Raw genomic sequence first — 23,986 nt, forward strand, 5'->3', positions numbered from 1 at the left:
ACTTATTGAGGGCTTTCATTCAGATGTTAAGATAAGTTGCTTTGGTTTTGCATGACCGGACTGTTGGTCCGGTGATTTCAGCAGTATAAGCTCCAAAATGGTGACAACTTCTAAAGCTCACTTTGAAAGAAAGCTCAGATGTGAGGCTTTACAGCCGGAGGTCACTCTGCACATCGTTCTCTTCAGACATGAAGTGCTCGAAATACTCTTGAAAGAACTCTGAGCTTACCAGAATGTTCTCTGAAATAAATCAGCGTAAGCCACTGGGAGACCAGGTGCTGCTCTGTGCACACCGTGCTCTATGGGCTAAAGGCTCCGTACTGCCCACTGCTCTTCAAAAATACCACTTGGCCCTTTTTCATTAAGGTGGACGCGCATTAAGATGGTGATGTGGTAGCTTTGTTTTTTTCCCCGTTTTTCGCATACTTCCCTGTTAAACGCCTGTTTTCCTCATGCAAACTTGCAGTCAGTGACTTCTGCCATGGCTGTGTATGTGGATCACCGGACAGAGGCTCCGGATTCAGTGGCCTCCCCTTCTCTTATAACGTGGCACTCTGTCCAACCTCTCCTGGCAGTCGCTTCCATCAGCACAGCGGCAGGAGGCTGTGTGGATATCTACCTGGAGCAGGTGAGCAATCAGCAGCTTTGCTGCTCTGAAACTTCACTTTGGCATTACGTATGCCTGCAATTCCAAGTTTTCCTGGTGATGCTTACCAGTTTGCAGGTTAGGCTTAACAATAGAATGGCCACGTGCTTCTTTTTTCTCTTTTTAAACTTTAAGGGAATCAAGTGTACTCAATAATGGGAATTAGGAAAAAAATCATTCTTCCCCTTGAGCCTGCCTTGGTTTGCTAGACCCAGCTCATGGCATCTGAGAGGGCTGTAGACAGCTATTTGCTGTGCTGCTCTCGTAAGCTATGCACGAGGGGCTCGTGTAGCACTTCAGTTTGCACCATTTCCAGGGGAAAATAAGAATCTGTGCTATTTAGGGGAATGGTGCAGCAGATGCACTGAAAACATTGACATTTGTTAATGTGAGTATTCTATAAAATGCATAACTTTAAGAGTGTATTATGAAAAACTGTCATCCACATTTGATAAATAGGAAAATAAATACATGGAGGTGTTAAACAATTTGCCTGAAATAATGCAGCAAACTATGCTCAGAGGAGAGCCTACCTTTTGGAGCTAATTAAGCCTTAGTTTATTGTATTATCGGTGAAGAGCTTTATTGTTTTTCTTCTTTTTTTTTAAACTGCAATGTGGTGGGGGCCATCATATCGTTCTTATAGGAATCTCCTGTTTAGTGAGAGCTCTTTGTGCATGCTGTGAGGGAGGAATAGCCTTGCAAAGCAGAGGGAAGCTGTCACTTAACACCACTGTGTTTTCAGCAGCTATTTTCAAGTGGCTGTGCTGCATATCGTAGCACACCCATGCATGTGAAATAGCCAGAAATACATGGTGTAGCCACTTCTTGTGTCTTACCAGATGTTCTGATGCAAGTCAGTTCTTTTAGACAAGAAAATATCTTGTTGGCCGGGGAGTAAATCTGAAGGTTTAGCTGCATTCTTGCGTTGATCGTGCCCTTTGTTTCTGTTTGCAGGGAGAACACGTGCCTGACACACGCGTGGAGAGAAGCTCTCAGGTCACATTGCTCTCCTGGCACCCTTCCAGGCCGATCCTGGCAGCTGGCTGGGAGACTGGAGAAGTCGTCATACTTAACAAACAAGACAAGGAGCTCCACACCATGCCACCAAACCACAGCGCCAAAATCTCTATCCTACAGTGGAGCAGCAATGGCTCCCGCCTGGTGTCTGGGGACAGGGTAAGCACTCAGCTGTCAAACCTTCATCTGGAATACAGTGCGTGCCTTGTGATGGAAAGGATCACGGAGTGGACTGCAAAGGAAGGGAATAGGTGCAGGAGCAGGGGAGGGATACATTTCCTTGCTTTAGGTACAAATTAAAATGGTTAGGGAGTGAAAACAAACGTAATTGTGTTAACTTTTCCACAGTTTTTTCAATCTGTCTTTAAATGAGCATCTCTAGCCTTGCTGAGGGCGGTGAGGCACTGGCACAGGTTGCCCAAGGAGGCTGTGGATGCCCCATCCCTGCAGGCATTCGAGGCCAGGCTGGATGTGGCTCTGGGCAGCCTGGGCTGCTGGTTGGTGACCTGCACACAGCAGGGGTTGGAACTGGATGAGCTTTGTGGGCCTTTTCAACTCAGGCCATTCTGTGATTAGAATAGTAGGTCAGGATTTCAGGCTGTTTGATGCACAGAATGTTTGAGCTGTGGGTGATTTCAGTTGCTTGTCCCTGTGTATGCAGGAAGTTTGCATTTCAACAGTACGCTAATATGAATTGTACTTACTGTATGGAAAATACTTTGGAAATGGTTGAAATATCAGTCTATTGGTAAGCTTGTTACCCTTTATGTAGTGAAACGAGATGCTAATAATAAAATATCTACTATTCAGGACTAAGCATTCACAGAAGATTCCGATTTGTCAGCTCTTGAGTGAGCAAATGGTGACAATGTGCTTTTTTACATTCTTTCCGATAAATCTGAGCATGCCCAAGAATTTTGCTTCAGTTCTCAAGACTTTTTCCTATGATTTGGAGGGAAATGTAATTTTACATCATCCTTGTTAAAATTCTTTTGCCCTTTCTGCATTTGACAGAAATGCAGAAATTAAACATTGAGTCGTGATTGCATTTATCCTCTTAATTAGAAAAGATGTTGCCTGAAGGAAGGATGATAACAGTAACTGGGAGTTCATGTGGAGAATATGTTAATGTAACTGCTGTTCACATTCATGTGGCACTTGGGAACAGACTTTTTCAAATTGGTTTTTGGTGTTGGATCACAATAAGTCTCCTTAAAACAGGTGTAGGGTCAGTAAAACCACTGCTTTTGTTGCCTGCATTAATGAAGCAAAAGGAGGTTGAACTTTGCATCGCAAGTTGTTGTTTTGTTCATGCAGTGCTTATACAGAGGACATCCAAATGCCATTTGTTTCCCTAAGCATGAACATAATAACAAAAATAAATAATAAAGTTCCAGCTGTGAAGCTGCAGCGTAGGTCAGCTCGTTGGGACAGTTCAGGCACATGACATGCTGAAGGCTTTTTGCATCTCTGCCTTCTTCATCCATATTTTCTAGTCACTGGGGCTCTATGCATTCTGAGCTGGCACTGCCAAATGCTTATTACCTCCAAAACCTGCACCAGGCTCTAAGATTTGCACAGTGGTTGCACTTTGGTGTGTGCTTGTGTTCCTCCTTGCAGCAGAAGGCACAAACTGAGATTGTTTGTGTGATGGTTCTCACCTACACTGCAAATACGTGTTATAGAAAGTACGTGTTTGAACAGAAAAAAAGACAGTGAATATGTATTCCTAGGTTTTATATTCAATTGATAACCAGATTAAATCTTAAGAGTGCAATCTGTCGTAATGAAATTCATTTGAAATTCTGAGATTTGTTTGTAAGATTGAAGTTCTGTTTGGAATGAAGTAAGCAGGTGAAAGTTAGACAAATGTTAAGGGAGGGGCAGACAGCAAGGCTATGAAGTTCTTTCATTGGGAAATTGTAGAAATTTTGTCACTCAAAATTCTTTTAAAATCAGACTGAAAGAAATGGGGTGCAATTATTTTCCAGCATCAACTTCCATTGACTACTGTTGCATTAATTAGCTAACTAGCCTTGCTTTCTTTAACTTGTGATTCTTCTAGAGACTGAATTCTCACATATGTGCAACGTGTGATGAATTAACCGCGGTCTTTTTTTTCTTTGTAGCATGGTATCTTGTTTCTATGGAGAATGGACCAGCGAGGTCGAGTGCAAGGTCCTCCCGTGCTGAAACACGACTATGGAAAATGTCTGTCGCACTGCATCTTCCGACCGCCCCCTCCTGGCGAGTAAGTGCTGTGTCCTGCCGCAGCGCAGGTGGACCAGCTCTGTTCACAGACCATTTCTATTTAACATCTTTATTAATGATCTTGACGAGGACATTCTGGCTCGGATCAGGAATGGAGTGGTGAGCAGGACCAGGGCAGTCATCCTGCCCTGTACTCAGCACTGGTGAGGCCTCACCTCGAGTGCTGTGTTCAGTTTTGGGCAGCTCAGTACAGAAAGGACACGGAGGTGCTGGAGCAGGTCCAAAGAAGGGCAACAAGGCTGTGAAGAGAATATGTTGGGGAACTGCCTATGAGGAGAGATTGAAGGAACTGGGGCTGTTCAGTCTGGGGAAAAGGAAGCTGAGGGGAGACCTTGCTGCTCTCTTCCAATACCTGAAATATGATTACAGAGAGAGTGGGGCTGGTCTCTCCTCACTGGTGACAGGACAAGGAGAAACGGCCTTAAGTTTCACCAGGGGAGGTTTAGGTTGGATATCAGGAAATGCTTCTTTACAGTAACAGTTGTTAGGCACTGGAATAGGCTCCCCCAGGGAGGTGGTTGACTCACCATCCCTGGATGTGTTTAAAAACCATTTGGTTGTGGTGCTCAGGGATGTGATGTAGGTGTAGGCTGTAAGAATTAGGGTACTATGGTTGGGTTGTGGTTGGACTTGATGATCTTTAAGGTCTTTTCCAACCTGAGCAATTCTATGATTCTATGATTTAATAAATAATAATAATACAAAACTGTCCTTGTAGTTGTCCTCTGGTTCCAAGCTTTTCTTCCTCTCTATTTGCAGCAGAGGCTGTTTGTGTTCTGCACGCAGTGACAAGTCTTTCGTTTTGTCAACACCCCTCTCACTGTTGCTGTTCATTCTTCTTTCTTTAGTTCTTCATAATCAGTGACATTTGCCAATTAGAAAAGCACAAAGCACACTGGAAACAGTTATTCATGAAATTATTGGCAAGAATAACTGAATTCTTAAATCTGTCTTTTCTCTTCAAGAAAGAAGTAGTAATAAGGTATAATATTAAGGAAAAAAACCAAACAAACGGATTTTTCTTTGTCTGGGACATTGTTTCACATCTCTCTAAAAATAATAATGCTTAAAGGGGGAAAAAAGGGTGAAGCAATACAAGTGAAAACTGGTACTAAATGAGCTTTATATCTTTCGGGAGTTAGTTGATTTCCAACCAGTGCATGAAACATCTTTCTTCTCTCTTTACAGTTCTATGAAATATTCCTTTCTTTAGGATGGAATGTATTCTGTTATGTAGGGAATTGGAAATGAAGTATCTTTTGTTTGCAGAGACTTCCTACAGCTGGCAAAAGCTGCTGTGAGTGGTGATGAGAAAGCCTTGGATATGTTTAACTGGAGAAAAGCTGGAACAGAAGCACCTTTGAAAACAGGACTCCAGGAAGGACTGTCCTTCTTTGTCACCTTGACTGATGGTAAGAGCAAGAACACTTTTTTCAGCTGCTGTGAACTTGCCTGTTAGTGGTTCAAAACAGTTTAATGACTTAGATTTCTGCTACATTCCACCCCTTCCTGGCTTGAACCAATGATTGAGCAGGTTGCAGGTAAGCCTTTTCCCATTACAGTGATCCAGTACACCATGATGCTTCATACAATTTGCCTGTCACGGTGCAGGTTGACAAAATGAGATGATTGATGGTTGAAATTCATGTTCCTTTGTGGGCCAGTACTCGATGGTTTCCTGGAGGCACATAGCTGCTTGGACCAGGGAAGGTTTGGCTTGCATGTCATCAGTTCCATACAGTCCACCCCCAGGTGTCATGCTGATCTTTCAGTGACATTGGATGTCATGTTGCCACTCCCGGTGATCAGAAGAGACTCGGGGGACAGCACAGATGTTTCAGAAGTACCAGAAGGTGTAGGCCCGCCCTCCACAGCAGGATACATGCCATGTTCCTGTCCTGGGTCAGTACTAAAGCTTGCACTAGGGCATGTCCTGGCCAGATATACCATACCCATTGGCTCAATAGCAAGGCTCTGTAACTATATTGGGTACCAAAGGGGGAGTCCAGATTTGTCACGGACCATGATTAAGGTCCCCTTAGCAATGAAAACCAGAGTGCTGACCATGATGCCTGCAGGCCATGTGCCTGTTACTGGGGGGACTACAGATCCTCCAACCTCCAATAATCTCCCCCAAGGTGCAAGTAGGCCACACAACTTTGGTCTAATTTGCAATTTCCAAGGCCATTCTTTTTTATGGCTACAGGGTTCTAGGTTTTCAGGGGCAGTGAGCAGATTATTGTCTTTGCAATTTGGGGTCTTACCCGACTATCTGTGTCTGCAATTTGGATCCTAAGTGGGTAGGCCCATGTTGTCTATAGCATCTTTAGGGCACAGGGTTTGCTGTCTCTAGGCCTTTTGTTCAGGTCCCACAGGGTTTTGTAGAGTCTCTTTGTCCACCCCAGCAGAGACTGAGAGTCTATCCCATTGGATTATATGGCAGGTGGAATTGCCACTCAGTGTTGTTTTCTTCTGCCCAGAGTTGTACCACCAGTAAAATGAGTTCCTCAGTCACTCTCAATTACTCGAGGTGTCCTGTAGGCAGCCATCAGTTTGGTGAATGCTCTGAAGGTATTATGCCTGGTTCACTGTTGGCAGTATATAGGCCTGCATTAGCCCACTGGATGTGTTGATTCAGGTCAGGGCATATCTTGCCCCCTCAGATCGAGGGAGGGGCTCGATGTAGTTGACCTGCCATTGCTGGAGAGGATTGTTTCCTCTTGCAAGATGGGCTGATGTTTAGGGCAACAGTCTTTGTCTCATACTGGAGCAAGCATCGCAGTCTCAGCATGCCTTGGCGTTGTCAGATAGCTGTATGGGCAGTCCCCATGCTTTAGCAGCTGCCCACTTTTATCCTGCATGCTGCAGCTTCTGACATAACCAATGGGCGATGTTCTCAGATGGTGAATCCTCAATCCATCCAATTCGGGCCATCGTGTTGGCTTCACCATTTTCTGGTGACTGTAGAGGTTGGTGCCAGAAATGTGGTAGACATGTACAGTCCTGTGTCTAACCACATTCTGTATGTCCAACCACAAATCTCTGCCCCAGATTGGTTGGGTGTGGGTAGTCCATTCCTGGATGGCCCACTGTGCAATCCAAAGGGTGAGCCCACAGTACACAGCCCAACTGCCTGTGCAGATATTCAGTATATCATCACGGGGTTCCTTGGTTATAACCATCCACACAGCTCACAGCTCTGCCTGTTGGCTACTCTGACTGTCCCCCTCTTCAAACCAGATTATTTTAGTGGAGGGATGGTATGCCACTGCTCTCCACTTGCTCGGGTTACCCTTGCTGGACCCGTCTGTACACCAGGCATCTTCAGGAATGGGATATTTCCCTTCTTGAACGGGACTCTTCTCTGGTAGAGAGATCACTGTGGTGATGAAGGCAGACTATTCCTTTGCCCAAGATAGACAACCCATCTGCCATTGTCTGTACTTGGGCCACTCCTGTCTTAGGAAGGTGGGTCAGATCTTTCACCCAGCCCTGAATTGGCAAGGTGGTCTTAACTACGACTTCAGTTGTTTGGGTTATTAGCTCTACTGCTTGTAATACGGAATAGGCAGCCAATAATGTTTTTCAGTCATGCTGTACCTCACTTCTGCTCCATGCCAAACCTGAGACCAGAACCCAACTGGAGTTCAAAGAGAATTTTGGAACTGCCATAGGCCCCAGCCAAACCCATCCTGAGTTCCATGGACGTCTAGTTTGGCTGGAAGGGTAGGACTGAATATACCCAGTGCCTGGGCCTGTCCTGACAACAGGTTGGTGAATGCACACACGTTTGTGGCAGGCCCTGAAAGGTCTGCTGCCTGCCTCCCCATGTAAATGCAAACCGACCTTGGGATTCTTCATGGATGGCAATAGTGAAGAATGCATTTGCCAAGTCTAGGACACAGTGGTAGGTTTTTATGTCCCTACTCCATCCCTGTGTCCATCAGAGGCAATGTTGGGTACGGCTGCATGAACAAGAAACGTAACCTTATTTAATGCTCTGTAACCCACTGTCATTCTCCATGTGCAGCCTGACTTCCCCACTGGCCATATGGGGGAATTACACAGGCTATGTGCAGGTCTTATGATCCCAGCATTTTCTAGCTCCTGCAGCATTCTAGAGATTTCTCCTTGCCCCTCCAGAAGTCTGTACTGTTTAGTATTAGTAATCTGGCATGCATTTGGCAAGTGAACAGGCTTAAGTTTTGCATGGCCTCTTAATATCACCTGCCCCACCTGGATGCTAATACATCCCTTTCTCAGCCTGAACGGTCATCTGGAGAGTCAGACCCCATGGGATGTCTATGCCCAGTATGTACTCTGGGACTGGGGCAACAGACACCTTATACTCCTGGGGTGGGAGACACACAACCCCCAACCTCTATGTTGGGTTGCAGGGATGGTCTGGCCCCCAGACCCACCAATTATCACCTCATCTCCATGGAATTTGCTTGGATCACCAGAAATAACTGACGTTTCTGCATCCATGTCAACTAGTGCCATAACTTGCTGTATATTCTTTCAGGACCAAAAAAATCATCAGTTCAACAGAGGGCCTCGGGTCCCATCTGGGAGCCCTAAGTGCAGGGGAGCTGGCATCCCGTATCATGCAAGTAACTGTGTAATTGCCAATTCTTATTCTTCAGGCAGCTTGGGCATAGTGGCCTGGGTCACCTGAGGAAGTTTTTCCTTTTATTGGGAGCTAGGAAATCCTCCAGGTTCCATCTTCTTGTTGGTATTTTTTCAGTAATTCTCACCCCAGGTTTTTTGGGGTGATTTTGAAGTTTTTGATTGTCCTCTAAGCGTCTCCATAGCTGGAGGAGGACACGATAGGGCTTGTGATCAATTTCAGCAAATTGCACCCCAGCCTGGATTGAGTCATTAAACATCTGCTTTCGGGATACCCTTATGGGTCCCTATTGTGTCTGTGGGGTGGGTTTCCTGGTTTTAGTTGCATAGTGGACCTTGGCCCTTTCTAACATTTGGATATTTCACCTGTTCTGAAAGCACTCTGTCTCCTCTAGATCCGCCACCCATTGGACAGCTTGTTGGATGATGGCCTCTAAGGCCACTAAAGGGCTCAGTACAGACATCAGTGTGCCATATGGGTTGGGATGGGCTGGTTGTAGTATGAGGTCCCTCATCCCTGCTGAGATTTAACCAGGTCAGGACTCTCGAATGCGTTATTATGAATGACCTCCTTCATCCCTTGTTCTCTCATACAGTTTTGGAGTTCTTCCTCTGAGGTCCATAAACCAGCATTTAGCAGTACATACCTTTCTTCGGCCACATAATTCTACGTGCTGCCATTATCCATTGAATCAAGGAATGGTTTTGTTCATTATGTATTCCTTTGCATACAGCCTGAGAGCTGGATGCGTGGTAACAGATGCAAGTTTGGAAATCTCAGGCCCATTATTTACCACATTTTCAGCCCCCATACCCTATGATCTCAAAGGCCAAGCTGGGATGCTCTCTAGGGGTCTGTGCTTAAATTTTTGCAACAAGTCCATAAGCTCAGCAGCTGCATATGGACACGCTGTTACTTGTGGTGTGGGCAGGGGGCAGCTCTCCAGGTGCCCACCCTGCTGGTCTGTCCTGGAGTTTCTTTGTCTTTTGAGTTATTACTGAGCATATTTCTAGAGGATGTGAGGTTCCCAGATCTTCTAGTTGGATTTTAGTCTGCTTGGCTTTCTTTTTGTTCTTGGGTTCAACTAGGATCCAAGGATCCTGCTGGTCCAAGTCTTTTTCTCTTCTAATGACATGGGTCTTAATTTCAAAGAGGAAATTCTACTTAAAGGTGGGGCAGTTTGTCCTGTCAAAGGTGTAATTTTCTTTTCCAGTTGTCTAATATGTGCTTTTTACAGCTTTTTCTCATCTTGTAATTCCTCCTCCAAGGAATGATATGCATTAATAGTGAGAAGCAGCTGCCATGCCACAGCAGATGCTGCTGCAACTCTTTCCTCAGTTATCAAAAGATTTTGTCCTCACTCTTTCAGGAAGTCAGCCATTTTTGAAGGGGATTTAATAATGGGGGCACTGGCCCTTATAGGTCCCCACTGTTCAATAATCTGTGCAGAAATTAGCCATGGGGAACCCAGGAATCTCCGAGTTTTCCCTGGGAGTTCCTTTTTCAGTGTATTAGTAGTCCCAGCGAACATCCAATGCACCATTTTTTTTATTTTTTTTTAAATAATCCATCCTAAGTAAGTGTCTGACTGGCTCACCAAGTGTAATGCTGTAACATGAAGGAAAGTACAGCAGTAATAGGGAGTGGCACAATCCTAAGCTACAGCAAATGAGAACAAGCCCAAACGCAGCAGTTGCAGACACGAAGGAAGAAAAACTGCTTACCTTTGTAAGGCCTCTGGTAAGCAGGGATCTCCAATGAGATACCTTTGCCTCCATTGCCAGCCCTTAAATGAGGGCTGGGAAGGGATGGGTCTTGGCTTCACCCCTTCTGGTCAGTCAAATGTAGTGCATGCACCTGAGCTCCCCTGGATTGGCTCTGCCTTCCCACCAGGTACTGAATCACTGGTTCAGGAGTGTGTTAGCATTTCTGCTACAATTACCAACTAACTTTCTTCCTCCTCACGATGCCTTTTGTCTCCTGCTTACCTCTTGGATCTAGAGCTAGAGTGTGAGGCAATCACTGTAATGAATACATAATCCTTTCCATTCAAGTGCTGACAACTCCGAAAACTATTGAAGTTATGCTGGCTCTACAGCTCAATTACAGCATGATTCAGTGTTTAGGTTCATTATGGTAGTGGAATTAGACTCCATAATGAACACCAGCACGCTCACTGCCTTACAGTTGCGTTGTTGCCTAGCGGTTCGCTGACCTTGCTCAGCAGCAGGCTCTGCCTTCATTGCATTTGGGAGGTGTAAGCTTCTTTCCTAAACATGAACCGTTCAGATTTAAAAGGGTTACAGGACACGTTTTGTTTTGTTTTTAATGCAAAGGTGATGGATGAAAATCTCTGGCTCGCTGTGTGCCTGCTAGCAGCTGATTTGGTACACAGCCCCATCTAGAGACAGACTCGGAGTCCTGCAAGTGGGTGTACTCAAAATTCTCTTTGTTTCCAGGCCTCCTGTTTAAACTTTAATTTTCTACCGTATGGCACTGGTGGTTTCTTTTCTGAGCTTTCTCATTGCACGGGTTGATGTCATTTGGACTCGGCTCTTATTCTACAGGGTGGTCTGTCAGAATGAGTGAACATTTTCATAGCGTGTAAATGTGAACTGCAGTTGTGATTTTTCATCACAAACTTGTTCTAATGAAAACAAATTAAATTATTGCTTTAACGTTTTTAATGCTTTAAACATTGCGAATGCAATTGTAAAATGTCTCAGAATTGACTTGACTAAAGCCAGGAGTGCAGCATCATTTGAAGCTAAACTGGAATGAACAGTGGAGCTCCTCAAAAGATGGTAAACCTCTGTTTTAAGTACGAGCCTAGATCCATTGCTGCACTCAAAATGCTGATCAATGTAGTTGAAAAAAAATAATTCAGACAATATGTGACACAAGATACTGATCTAAAGAAAGGATGCCTGATTGTTAGCAGTTCAAAAATGTTGCTTTGTAATACTCTCACGACCACAAAAAATCTTCAGTGCAAAGCATTTGAGATGACTGGCACAGGCATTGGGGATAACGTGGGTCTGTAAGGCATCCTGAGCTTCCTGCTGGTGGACTTTTGTTTGTAGCTGCAGGGATCTGTTCCCTCATCTTGCACATGTGCTGTGAAGAATGCTGTCTGTGAGCCAATTCCAGGTTCTGTAGATGATGGGCTGTTACAAAGGATGGCTGCAATAAGCCTTTCTCTGTGCATAAGGACTGCGTTGGAGAACTGTTTGAACAAGAGAAACTTCAGTGTTTATTTTAGGTAGAAAATTCAGCAGTATGATCACAGGTGGGACAGGAGTTTGGAACTTTTTAAATGTAGGTAATGGAGATGATGTGTAGAGAGCCATAAATGGAAAGATTCTTTTAAAGCTACATCTTGTTACCCTTTAGGTACAACATTTCAGCATAGATCCTCGGTGATCAGACTTATGCCTTTGTTTTCTACTTCAGCTTCTTTTGGGCATGTTTCATTTCACAGGGCAAATTAAACTTGCAGCAAATTGAAATACCACATTTATATTTTTGTTAGGAAATGGTATATCTATAACATTGGCATCTGTCAGGTTGCAGCAGGTGGTTTCAGTAATCCCATTTGCAAACTGCTAGGTGCTATAGGGTTTTTCATTGCTTAGCTCTGCCTAGGACTTGGGCATTGCCACCATGTAACTGGGCAGTGCACGCTGCCTGAAGTGTTTCAGGTGAGACACAATCCTGTTTGCTTGTTCTGATTCACTGCTACCCTACCTGGTATTTTGTGGAACTCCTGTAGAAAAGCTGCTCGCTGTGTGCTGGGGTGTTTCTGGACAATGAGGAACTCCGTGTGCTCAGGCTTCTGTAACCTAAACTTTGCTGTGAGTGTATTAATTCTTAGGTTCTTTCACAAATTATGACTGCTGAAGATTTTAGAAGCCATCATTTGGCCTTTGCATACCTGCACACATATGCAGAAAGTGTTTTTAATTGAACAGTGTTTGTGATGCCACTTAAATGGTTTGCATCTGGATTTTCTAGGTGAGCGAAAGCGAATGATTTTGATTTCTTGCCACAGTCAGCTCTTGTCATTGTCCACAGCCAGAGACAAACTGTGAGACAACAGCTGTGGTTGTTTTTCTTTCAGCACTCGAGGACTATTTTATTGAAGTAGCAAGGAGCAAATTCAATTTCTATGGCTACAGGAGCTGTTAACTAAGAGCTGTGTAACTGTTTATGTGTACTACAGGTTCTGTGCACTACATGAATGAGAAAGGAAAGACAAGCCACATATTGTCAGCTGACAACCTTGTACAGAAGCTTCTGTTCATGGAGAAAAAAGATGCATTGGTTGTAATAACGGAGAACCTGCTGTTGTCCTTGCATACAGTTACTCTCGAGGGAGATGCCAAGGAGCTCATGAAGGTGAGAGTCACACAACAAAGTAGAGCTGCAATATTTAATCTCCTCTTAGGATTTTTTAAAATCATTGTTTCCTTCACTCAGAAATGAATCAGCTTTTTTTCTCTGTTGATATCTTGGAGACCAAATATATGAGCATTTAAAGGAAAAACAGGAGTGTGCTACTGAACTTGGAGAGTTGTGTTTTGTCTTAGTTTCTTTCATTGTGATCCTGTTAGGTTTTTTTACTCCTTAATGTCTTACTGAATTAAAAGGGGATACTCTTAAAAGCGATACGTAATTTTGGTGCAATCAAATGTTTGTTAAAACATTTCATGGAGAAATAGTTACAGGTTATATGTCCTCATTTTCATCACCATCAGTTGCTCGGTTGCATATTTCATATTAGCAGGAGCAGTGCCTTCCTTGTTGTGATGCTCTTTTTCTGTAAGCCTGAAAGATGGCTTTGTTCTCACTTTGTGACAGTGTCCTCTGCAGCTGCAGAAGTCCCAGAAGACTTTAAACAAAAACTCCCCAAGTCGTAGAATGACTTCTGTGTCACTACATTGTTATTTGTGTAGGGCTGAAAACCAAACTGACGTCTTCCATCAGGTACAGCCACCTTGACCAACGTGCAGATAAAATGCTGTACTGTTGGGGCATACTGCTTTGAAGGTGAGGAAGGGCCTTCATATTTGTTTTCTGGTTTTCTTCAACTAAGATCAGAAAAGGGTGGGCACTTCTGTGTCACAAGAATGTCAGCTTTTTATTAATTGGTGGATGCCCCATCCCTGCAGGCATTCAAGGCCAGGCTGGATGTGGCTCTGGGCAGCCTGGGCTGCTGGTTGGTGAGCTGCACACAGCAGGGGGTTGGAACTGGATGAGCACTGTGGGCCTTTGCAACCATTCTATGATTTTGCAGTTAACACAATACTTACCAAATCCCAGGAGATCCAATACAAGAAGAAACACTGTTCCTTACCTTCCTGCCTGACTGCGAAACTTCTTTTTGTGAATGTATACATCTGATACTTGATAAGTTTAATGGTGGTCACTCCTTGGTCTCTATGAATCATCACACAGGTCAGGGTTTATGTTTGAACTCTGGGGTCGTACTGTACAATTCAGAGGCTTAGACATTCAGAGTGTTGATTCTACCTTCTGTCACTTTTCTGTTTTCACTTTTGTTAACAGGTGAAGTTGAGTGGGAAAACTGGTAATTCTGCAGACATCTTTTTAATAGACCATAGCCTTATTGTTACAGCAATGGGTGAGACAGTACTCAGGTAAGAATCCTGTTTTTAAGCTGTTCTTGCTGCACGTGAGAAATCTGACCAAGCGATTTCTAGTCTCTTGAGTTCTTTGGGTTGTGTGGGTGTTTGGTTTTCTTTACCTTATTGACATGAGAAAGCCACTTTGCTGTTCTTTCCATCTTTACTGTCCGATTCTTATGATAATTATGGCAATAACAGCAGGAAAAAGTGCTTATTTTCTAGGACTTCTCTTTTACTGCAATATAACACAAGTATTATAGTGATTTCTTTCCATAATTCATTGAACACTGTTACTTTGCCATGCTGCTATATTATAATGTTATGTAGTTTTAAAACTACTTTTTCTGGAGTCTTTTTAAAGTACTACATTGTTGTTTTTTTTTCCCTTCTGCTTTTACTGTGACTTACTGTACTTATTTCCTCTGAATCTGAGGGGTGAGGAGAGGAAGAAGGGAATTCCATTAACATCTGTGGTTCACTTGTTTGAGTCTCTGCCAGCTACTGCCAGGAAGAGTCTGTTAATGTTATGACAAAGTGATAAAGATCAAGTATTGAGCAAGAAGGAATTTGATAATGTTTAGTTCTAGAGAATATATCAGTAGTCCGAAGGGCTACAGGTTGAAAGAGGGAATACTGGAGCCACAAAAGAGGGGGGAGAATACTGCAGCTATGCCTCATTTTCTTGTTGTTTTCCTTAAAACTGGGTTTGCTTCTGACTCCTTTCACAAAACATCCTGCATCCTGAAAAGTCGAAGGCAAACAGGAGATTAAGAAGTTCTCATTCCAGAGGCAGCTGCTGACAATTTCACTTTAAAAATTAAGTATGTATGTGTTATCAGTGATAGGCTGTAAGGTGCTGGAACAGGCTGCTCAGAGAGGTGGTGGATGCCCCATCCCTGAAGGTGCTCAAGACCTGTCTGGATGCGCCTTGGGCAGCCTGACCTACTGGCTGCATCAGGAGGGCTGGAACTAGATCACCTTTGAAATCTCTTCCAATGTAGTTCATTCTGTGATTAAGGCAATAGCAGATTAGTGCCTTGTACAAGTCATCCTGACAGTTTAGCAAGGTAGCTGGAAGGAGAAGCATTGTTAACTCTTGTTTTGTGTACCTTTAGGTTTTGGGATTTGGACCGAGGTGAGAACTATGTGCTCTCCCCCGATGCGCAATTTGGCTTTGAGGCTGGGGAGTGCATGAACTGTGTTTCTTACTGCAGTGCTAAAGGTGAGGAATAATAGGGCAGCGGTGATCTCTGATTCCAAACCCTTTTCAAATTGTCAGCCTTCAGTGCTCTGTAGCCATTTCAGTAGATTCTTCTTACAGGGCGTTTCAGCAGTAGCATGTCTTGTAGGATTGGTTTGGTGTAGCCCTCCCAAAGGGGCAGTGAGATCATTCAGCACTCAGTGCATTTTTTTTCCCATTGAGAAGTTGTTTCTGAGCACACTGGCTGGATTCCCTTTGAGACTGAAGCAGTGAATGTGTTCCTGGAGCACACCTACCGTGTTCCCATGTGCTATGGACAGTCAGCAAGCCTATATGAGAACTTCATGCAGAGCAGAACTTACCAAATGCATAGTGTGGATGCTGGGCCTTGCAATGGGTTTCTCTACAGAGTCACTCCTATCTGTTGCCTTGTTTGCTAATGTAGGCAGAGATTCGGCCTAGCAGAGTGGTTTTAATGGCGACTTGTCTATCTGTACTACAAAAGTAGTTATTTAAAATGAAATCAGTGTCTGATGTATTTAAAAGATAACTTCATCCAGTAGCTTAGAAAACAGCCATTGATTCTCAAAAAGAACTTTTTCCATTTTTTTTCCTGAAAGGTTCTCCAGTACAGGGTTAGAATGCTGATTTGCAGAGGGCAAGGAAACAAACTGTGCTAGAATAAGGCTTCCCAGTGCCTCAGAAGCAGAGCTAGGCTGCCTACTGCTTTGTGTCCTGTTTGTTTTTCTGAAGCTTGATAAGATAAAAATAAGATGAGAAGTGTCTGAAATGTCTGTGAATGGCAGGTCTCCTAGCAGCTGGTACTAACAAAGGGAGAGTGGCAATGTGGAGGAACATGTCAGTATCCAGTCAGAGCACAGGGGCTTTGGAGGGCAAGGAGAAGTGGAAGCTCCATGCATCTACAGAACTTGAAGGAAATATCACTCAGATAAAGGTAAGGAAAGAAAGAGCATTCCTGCATTTTATTAAGGCTTCAGAAACATCAGCTGAGTATGCCATGTTTGTGAAATAGACAACTATGACTGCTAATCTGCAGATGCACACACTGCCGAAGGGACCAGTCAGCTTCCTGGAGGAGGAAAGCCCTTGAATAAAGCAACTTTCAAAATTGAGATGAGCTGCAGTATTAACTGCTTGTAGCTGTTGTGTTACAGACAGGGATGAAATGCACAGCAATATGCACCAAAATGCAAATACCTGGATTGCTCCTATTTGTTTCCATCCACATCAGAAACAAAGAGCACTGTAATACTTTTTGATAGAGTGAATTCTCAACCACAAAGCACTGTTTTTCAGTGTAGTCACCACCATTAACTTTGCACTTTTGCCAGCGATGAACAAGAGCTGCATGCTGCGCTACCAGAAATCTGCACCCGGGGAGGTGCCTCATTGTCACCACTGCTGAAATGCATCACCCACCACCTCGCTGTGCTCACATCCACTGTTTGGTCTCCTTAAATGTTCAGCAAGTGTCAAATGTCAGCGGTTGTCATTTTTTCCCTCATGAAGTTCAATGGCACATTTGCTTCGTATGTACTTCCATGTCAGACATCATCTTGTCACACTCTGCTGCCATCCATCACATGGCAACAAAATATAATGGAATATGGGTGGAAAGGTTCAATCTCTATTGCCATCCCTACCTCTGACATCTTGGGCCAATACAATCAACTAGGAGGCATTGCCTTTGGAGCAGCCCTTGTAGATCTCTCTGCCCGGGAGAAGTGGGAGTCGCAGCATCCTTAAATCCAAACATCTCTCCTTCATATTTCTCACTGATTAACTCTTTGGATTCAACATGCTGAAATTATTTTCTGGAGAAGACAGACTGGCAGAAATGTCACCTTTGATGGAAGTGTAGAATATCCTGAGTTGGAGGGGACTGCAGGGCTCCTTGATCTGACTGCTGGCACAGCAACACCCAGAGCTCAGCTCTGCATCTGAGAGCAGTGTGGGGCTGTGCCCACTGCTCTGGAGAGCCTGTTCCATGCCCTCTGTTGCCACCCACCCTCTGTTGAAAAACCTCTTCCTAATATCTGAAGTTTATTTAAATGTATTAACATAGCAAACAAAAAAAAATCTAATTTAAATTATTTTCTAGATAGGGCATTTTTTTTATTTTTTTGTCACTGTCTCAGTGTGAAGTTTGCTTTCACCGGCAGCTAAATAACAAATATATATTTCCTTCTGAATATTTTTCATGTGAAAAGAGGTGCTCCCCAGAAGGACACGCTATACTTTTACGTATAAAATGATGTTCTGTCTGCTTTTGTCAGAAAGTGTTGGTTAGTTTTACAACAAATGAACGAAACAGCAACCAACCACAAAACACAAAAACCAACTACTGACACAGGAGCCTCCTCCCCTGACCTTTGTGGCCTTTGTGTGCCCTGCCCAGCCACGAAGGCAGCTTCTATTTCAAACCTGTGATGATAACTTGCTCATCAGGGAGTGTTATCAATAGAGTTGGAGTTCAGACAGAGCACCACTGTCCTGCACTGTGCATGTGGTTATAGGTTCCAGACTGTAAACATTCAGACCATCTCTCACTAACATCTTAAGGAAGAAGAGCTCCTGGATGGTCAGCTGGTTGCCCCAGTGCTTTCTGAAAGGAATTGTCCTGTGGTAGGAATAAACATGATCAGTGTCAGATGCTTTTGCTTAGCTGTGAATATGGAAAGACAGATTGAAAAAAGGTGCATTATTTCCTCCTTCATACAGAAATAATTAATCAGCTGCGTGTTAAAGTCTGTCCTTGCAAGCCATCTCAGAAGCACATCTTATTGTTCTGTGAATTTTTGAAGTGTAACTTCAATTTTGGGATTGCTCTGCTCTGTACGAGCGCTCTTTTTCAATCCTAAAATAGGATGGGAAAGATGCATCTTCATAACACTCACTTAAAAAGTTAGCTGGAATACTTCCTCCTTTTCCTTGAAGAATCCCTGTGTTTTTTGGATCACTTAGTTGTGACATAGCACTGTTTGTTGAGGAATGTGAACTGCTCTCACTGAGAGGGCTATCAAAACTGCAGGAAAGAAAGAGGTAATCAAATAAAATACTGCAAGTGCAACAAATCAAAGTGTTATTAACCCCTTCAAGTGTGATTCTCTCAAATATAAGGTGGTATAATAATATCTTAAGAAGAAAAATTATTTTAATACAAAAACCAGTTCCTTTACTTAAACTGAGTCTGAGCAGCTGGGTAACAAGTGTAATATTTTCATCTCATAATTCCTAGTTGTTGGCTGTAGTTGGACTTTGTACCATGTATGTGTGCTTGAGCTTACGTACATATAGACACAAAGTGTTTATTCCATCGCAGCCCTCCTCATCTCTCCTGGGATGCTGTTGTGACTGTTGAGGTCTCAGATGCAATTACTCACTGTGCTTTCTTTTCTTGCTCCCGCACGCAGTGGGGCTCCCGAAAAAACCTCCTGGCAGTGAACAGCATCAGCTCTGTGGTCATCCTCAGTGAGCAGGCCATGTCGTGTCACTATAATCAGCAAGTGGCTGCTGTGCAGGTGTCTCCCAGCCTGTTTAATGTGACCTTCTTCAGCACGGGAGCCACACACAATCTTCATGTTGATATGACTGTGAACGGAGTCTTCGCTACCAAGGTCACGTTTTTGGATATTTGCTCAACTGTTTGCCTAGCTAGGAGTATAGGTGTATAACCAAGATGTTATAATTGCAATATAATCAAAAGAGTAAGGCAAAGCAAACAAGGATCACAAAAGAGAATAAGTAGAAGAGCTTACCCTTGGGTTGAGCTCACTAGAAGATATCAAAGAGGAGGATCTCCAGAAGAGATCCTTCCCCTCTGGTAGCCAGCTCTTAAATAGGTCCAGGAGGGCTGGAGCCTGGCTCCACCCCTTCTGGTAGCACAGGTGAATTGCCTTCACCTGTGCTCCTCTGGCTGACTCATGGCTCACCTCAGGTGATCAATCAGAGGTTCAGGCCGTGACTCAGCAGTTCCCATACAATAGGGACCAGACTTTCCAAGTCCTTAATATAATTCTTTGTTATTCCATTTGTATAACAGAAGTACTCTCGTGGCTCATAGCCATCATATTGTGCTGGTTTTCATGTCGTGCACTGACTTGGGAGTTCTCTGGATACTGACTTCAGTTTTTTTCAGTTGCAAATCCTTCCAGCCTAATATACAGGGCAACCAGTAAAAGGTGGCAATTGTGTGGAAAATCTCAGTGTTTCTGCATGAATTACTGCATGAGTCAAAATGACTCATTTTTAAAATTTTTTTTTAGGATGCTGTAGTGCTCTGGAATGGGAAGCAAGTTACTGTCTTTGAGTGCTCAGAAGATACCTTAAGAAATGCAGGTAGGATCTGGAAAACAGCAATGAGCTAATTGTTCAGAGTTGAAGTGTTTGTGTTCCTGAATCATTGAACCATAGAATCACAGAATCACTCGGGTTGGAAAAGACCTTAAAGATCATCGAGTCCAACCACAAGCCAACCACACACCCTAACTCTCAGAACTCACCCCTAAATCATGTCCTAAATCATGTGCACCACATCCAAATGGATTTTAAACTCATCCAGGGAAGGTGACTCAAAACACCTCCCTGGCAGCCCATTCCAGTGCTAACCACCCTTTCTGTACAGTTGTTTCTGATATCCAACCTAAACCTCCCCAGTGCAACTTGAGGCCATTTCCCCTCATCCTGTCACCAGTGAGAAGAGACCAACCCTGCTCTGCTGTTGTCACCTTTCAGGTATTGGAAGAGAGCAGCAAGGTCCCCCCTCAGCCTCCTCTTCCCCAGACCAAACAGCCCCAGTTCCTTCAGTCTCTCCTCATAGGGCAATTCTCCAAGCCCTTCCCAGCCTCGTTGCCCTTCTTTGGACCAAAATGAATGCAAAGTTACATTCTCTTCATTCATATCAACTGTCATGTTATAATAACATTTTTCACTTTGCACTTATGAATGTTAATTAGACTTCATATCCCCACGCTGTAGAACAGAAAGGTTATATTATAAAGCTATGGGTCAGTAATTACACAAGTTATCAGCAGAACCAGAACTCAAATACCAGCTCCTAGATCTCTGCTTTATTCACTAAATGTGCTGGGATATACCATGCTAATTGACCTCAGAATATGCTGGTATTCCTGTATGATTTACAAATAAGGTCTTTGATTAAAATGCCTTGGCCTGCTCATGCCTCCAAGTTCTTCTCAGAGCTGCTTTCAACCCATTCTCTGCCCAGTCTGTTTTTGGGCTTGGGATTGCCCTGACCCAGATGCAGGACCTTGCACTTGGCCTTGTTGAACTCCGTGATGTTTGCACATGCCCACCTCTAACGCTTGCCCAGGTCCCTCTGGATGCATCCCTTCCCTGCTGTGTGTGAGTGCACCACACAGCCTGGTGTCATCTGCAAGTCATGTTTGCACAGCACTTGCACAGGAATGGGGAAGGAGTGGGTTCTAGTGTCAGCTGTCAGGAAAAGCTGTTTCAGACATTGCTGAATGTACAGCTGGCTAAGGTAAATTAGTTTGTTCTGTGATGAATTCTTCCTGCATATTCATTCATTGAGAAACAGGATATGCAGAATTTCATTAATCCTACCCAAAGTCTCGAGGGACAGTTCAGGCTTTGTATTTTAATAACCAAGTTCCCAGCAATGAAACTATTTTAAAACCACTCTTTTCTGACAGATGTTCCTCTATTCAGTGAAGGAACGTGTGAATTCCCTTGATGGAACTTCATACTGCACTACTTGTTTTCTTTGTCATCACCCATTTCAGCACCTTCCCCATCCTCTCCCGCTCGTTTTTATGTGCAGAATGTACAAAAGCCTGTTCACAGAAGGAGTCCCAGCTTTCACTGTAGTGACAGACTGGAGGAAGACCAGAATACCAAGGAGTTTGGGAACCAGTAGGAGTCATGGGTTGTAAAATGCAGTTGGTGCAAGATGGGAGCAGTCATTTCAAGTCTTTTTAAAACACCAAAACACACACAGAAGTCCCAGCCATCTGCTTATTGTGATGATGGTTTTATTGTGATCGTTCCAGGCTCTTTTCTTTGTGACTCTCCAGTTCTGTCAGTGCATGGAGAAAATCTGTACACAGTTGAGCCGTATCGGGTCCAAGTTCGTACCTGGCAGGTAAGAGCTGATGAAAACTCAGAGCAAGGAATTCATCTCACTGTTTTTCAGAGACTGATGTTGCAGTTTAGAAGATAAAAGGAAGTTGTGCAAACCTGCTGACTGTACTCTTGTCACAGGAAAAACCTGTTGAGCTCGTTTACAATTTGAGTTCTTTAGTGTGTCACGTTTAACAGCTACTACACTTCAGCTAACAGTAACAAGTATTTATAATAGAAAACAGAATTCTTTAAGGACCAGACTGCTTATGAGGATCTAAATTGTTAGCATACAAATACATATTACTAATAGAAAATAGTGCATTTTGAGAGGATGAAAATATCCCCTGCATATTGTGTGTTCACTATGGAGTGTCACTTAAAGCTTGTGGCTTATCCTTGTCAACCATAACCAAAGGGAGAGATAAAATCTTTATAGTTCTGATGTATGATTTTATTTAATATTCAAGAAAAGGTAGGTTTTGTCAGATTAAGGAATGATTCCATTCTTATGTATGCATTATTTGTTTTTCCAACTTCATATTAATGAACGTTGAGGGAGCTGTATTCATGCATCCTTCTTTAATGAAAAAAGGTGTGTTATCAAAGGGCCAACACAAGAAAAATTTGAACTCTTTTGGAGACCACACATCTCGTTTTCAACCTGAAGCAGACTGTGAGACCTTTTGAAGTCTGTGTAAAGAGCAGTTTCTTTCATTTTGCTGATGGTGATTTGTCTAATACAGAGATTCATTGGCTGGCTTAGAGACAAAATAAAATCCCTCCTAGTTAAACCCAAATGTCCAAACCTAGTGTTATTCTTTTCTTCTCAGGGAACAGTTAAACAGCTTCTGGTGTTTTCTGAAGCAGAGGGGAATCCGTGCCTCTTGGATGTCTGTGGAAACTTCCTGGCTGTGGGAACTGATTTGGCTCACTTTAAAATCTTCGATCTCTCTCGCAGGTACTAACAAGCCTTAAAAACAATCTGCTCATTTTGTGTGTGAGGGGTGGGAAATCTTTAGCTGGCTTAGATCCTTTGAAAAGCAGTAACCTCTTTGAACAAGACAATACGTGCAATCTGTATGAACTGATGGCATTTCTGAAGCAAGGGAAGAGCAGAATCATAGAATGATTGGGTAAGTCACAGAACAAAGAATGTAGGAACTTAAAGAGGATGGAGAACTTATGGAAGACGTGCAGCCTGGAGAAGAGAAGGCTGTGAGGTGACCTGAGAGTGGCCCATCAGTATCTGCAGGGCAGCTACAGGAAAGAAGGGGACAGACACTTCAGCAGGGTCTGTGGTGAGAGAACAAGGGGAAATGGTTTCAAGCTCAAAGAGGGGAGATTTAGGTTGGATAAAAGAAAAAGTGTTTCACAGTGAGGGTGGTGAGGCACGGGAACAGGCTGCTGGAGGCGTTCAAGGCCGGGCTGCATCAGGCCGTGGGCAACCTGGTTCAGCTGTGTGTCCCTGTGCATCGCAGGGACTTGGACTGGATGGCCCTCAGAGGCCCCTTCCAGCTCTAAGGTTTCTATGGTTCTATGATCATTTCTGCTGACAGCCTCAGAAAAGCTGACAAAAAGACTCAGCTTCTCATAAACCAACAAACTTGAATCCAGTGAAGAAAGTGAATTGTGGATGCTGTTCTTTCTCCTTATTAGGTTAAGTGAGAGGTTTATTTAATTTTGTTCAACTTATGCTGTGTTCCCATTCTGACAAACTGCTGTGGCATGTGAAAGATGTGCCTGACACAATGTTCAATTCAAAAAATGATTTCTAATGATGAAGTTTTTCCAAATTACCTGTAAGAGCAAAATAATCTTTGTTCTCAGGTACTGTGACCAGAGAACTGCTGGACTGAAGTTGCCTACATACGACATAGGACACAATTTGAAGGTGTTAGTTTTGGGCCGGCATTAGACTGGTTATGGTTGTTGATAGTGAAAGCTACTAGCTGAACTCATCTGTAGCCTGTTAAATTGTCGTGGCTAATAATGATAATACCTGACACCCCTTCTCAAATGATGACAGCATAGCACACCTTAATTTTAAAGCTAAAACTGATGACTTAAAATAAATGAGAAGTCCAAACGTAACCCAAGAATGTCATTTTTACAGAATCAAAGATCTATTGTGTGGAATCATATCATGGGTCTGAGTTACTGTCACTTCTTTCTGTTACATTCTTTAGATTGATGAGGTTTGTCTTCTTTGCTGAATAATTTCTGGGTTTGTATCTGTAGAAGTGATGAGATTCTTCAGAGATGGGACAGTCTTTTGGGACTTGTGCACAGTTGGAAAGCAGCTGGTACAACATAAATGAACCCCCACTCCCAGTGATTTTTCTTTTCTTTTGTTCCAGAGTGTTTTTTTTTCCATATGTTGAACTTCATCGAAAGGCTATATTCAACATTACAGTACTGTTCAACTTGCAGAGCAAAATGCAGGC

General features: G+C 43.4%; 1 protein-coding gene across 5 annotated transcripts in view; it reads left to right on the forward strand.

Moving 5' to 3' along the window:
- Window positions 1–23,986, forward strand: part of IFT140 (intraflagellar transport 140) — an 83,720-nt gene that overhangs the window by 4,524 nt on the left and 55,210 nt on the right. For all 5 annotated transcript variants that reach the window (XM_048961296.1, XM_048961292.1, XM_048961295.1 and 2 more), the window contains 12 exons: window positions 467–628; window positions 1,604–1,825; window positions 3,796–3,917; window positions 5,207–5,349; window positions 12,790–12,965; window positions 14,136–14,227; window positions 15,331–15,437; window positions 16,223–16,371; window positions 18,851–19,054; window positions 19,703–19,775; window positions 21,470–21,561; window positions 22,373–22,500. In XM_048961296.1, the coding sequence (XP_048817253.1) occupies window positions 482–628; window positions 1,604–1,825; window positions 3,796–3,917; window positions 5,207–5,349; window positions 12,790–12,965; window positions 14,136–14,227; window positions 15,331–15,437; window positions 16,223–16,371; window positions 18,851–19,054; window positions 19,703–19,775; window positions 21,470–21,561; window positions 22,373–22,500 (1,655 nt within the window). In that variant the 5' untranslated portion in view covers window positions 467–481. The remainder of the gene's footprint in view (window positions 1–466; window positions 629–1,603; window positions 1,826–3,795; window positions 3,918–5,206; window positions 5,350–12,789; window positions 12,966–14,135; window positions 14,228–15,330; window positions 15,438–16,222; window positions 16,372–18,850; window positions 19,055–19,702; window positions 19,776–21,469; window positions 21,562–22,372; window positions 22,501–23,986) is intronic.

This window comes from Lagopus muta, chromosome 15, assembly GCF_023343835.1.
Source record: "Lagopus muta isolate bLagMut1 chromosome 15, bLagMut1 primary, whole genome shotgun sequence".
Classification (NCBI taxonomy): Eukaryota; Metazoa; Chordata; class Aves; order Galliformes; family Phasianidae; genus Lagopus; species Lagopus muta.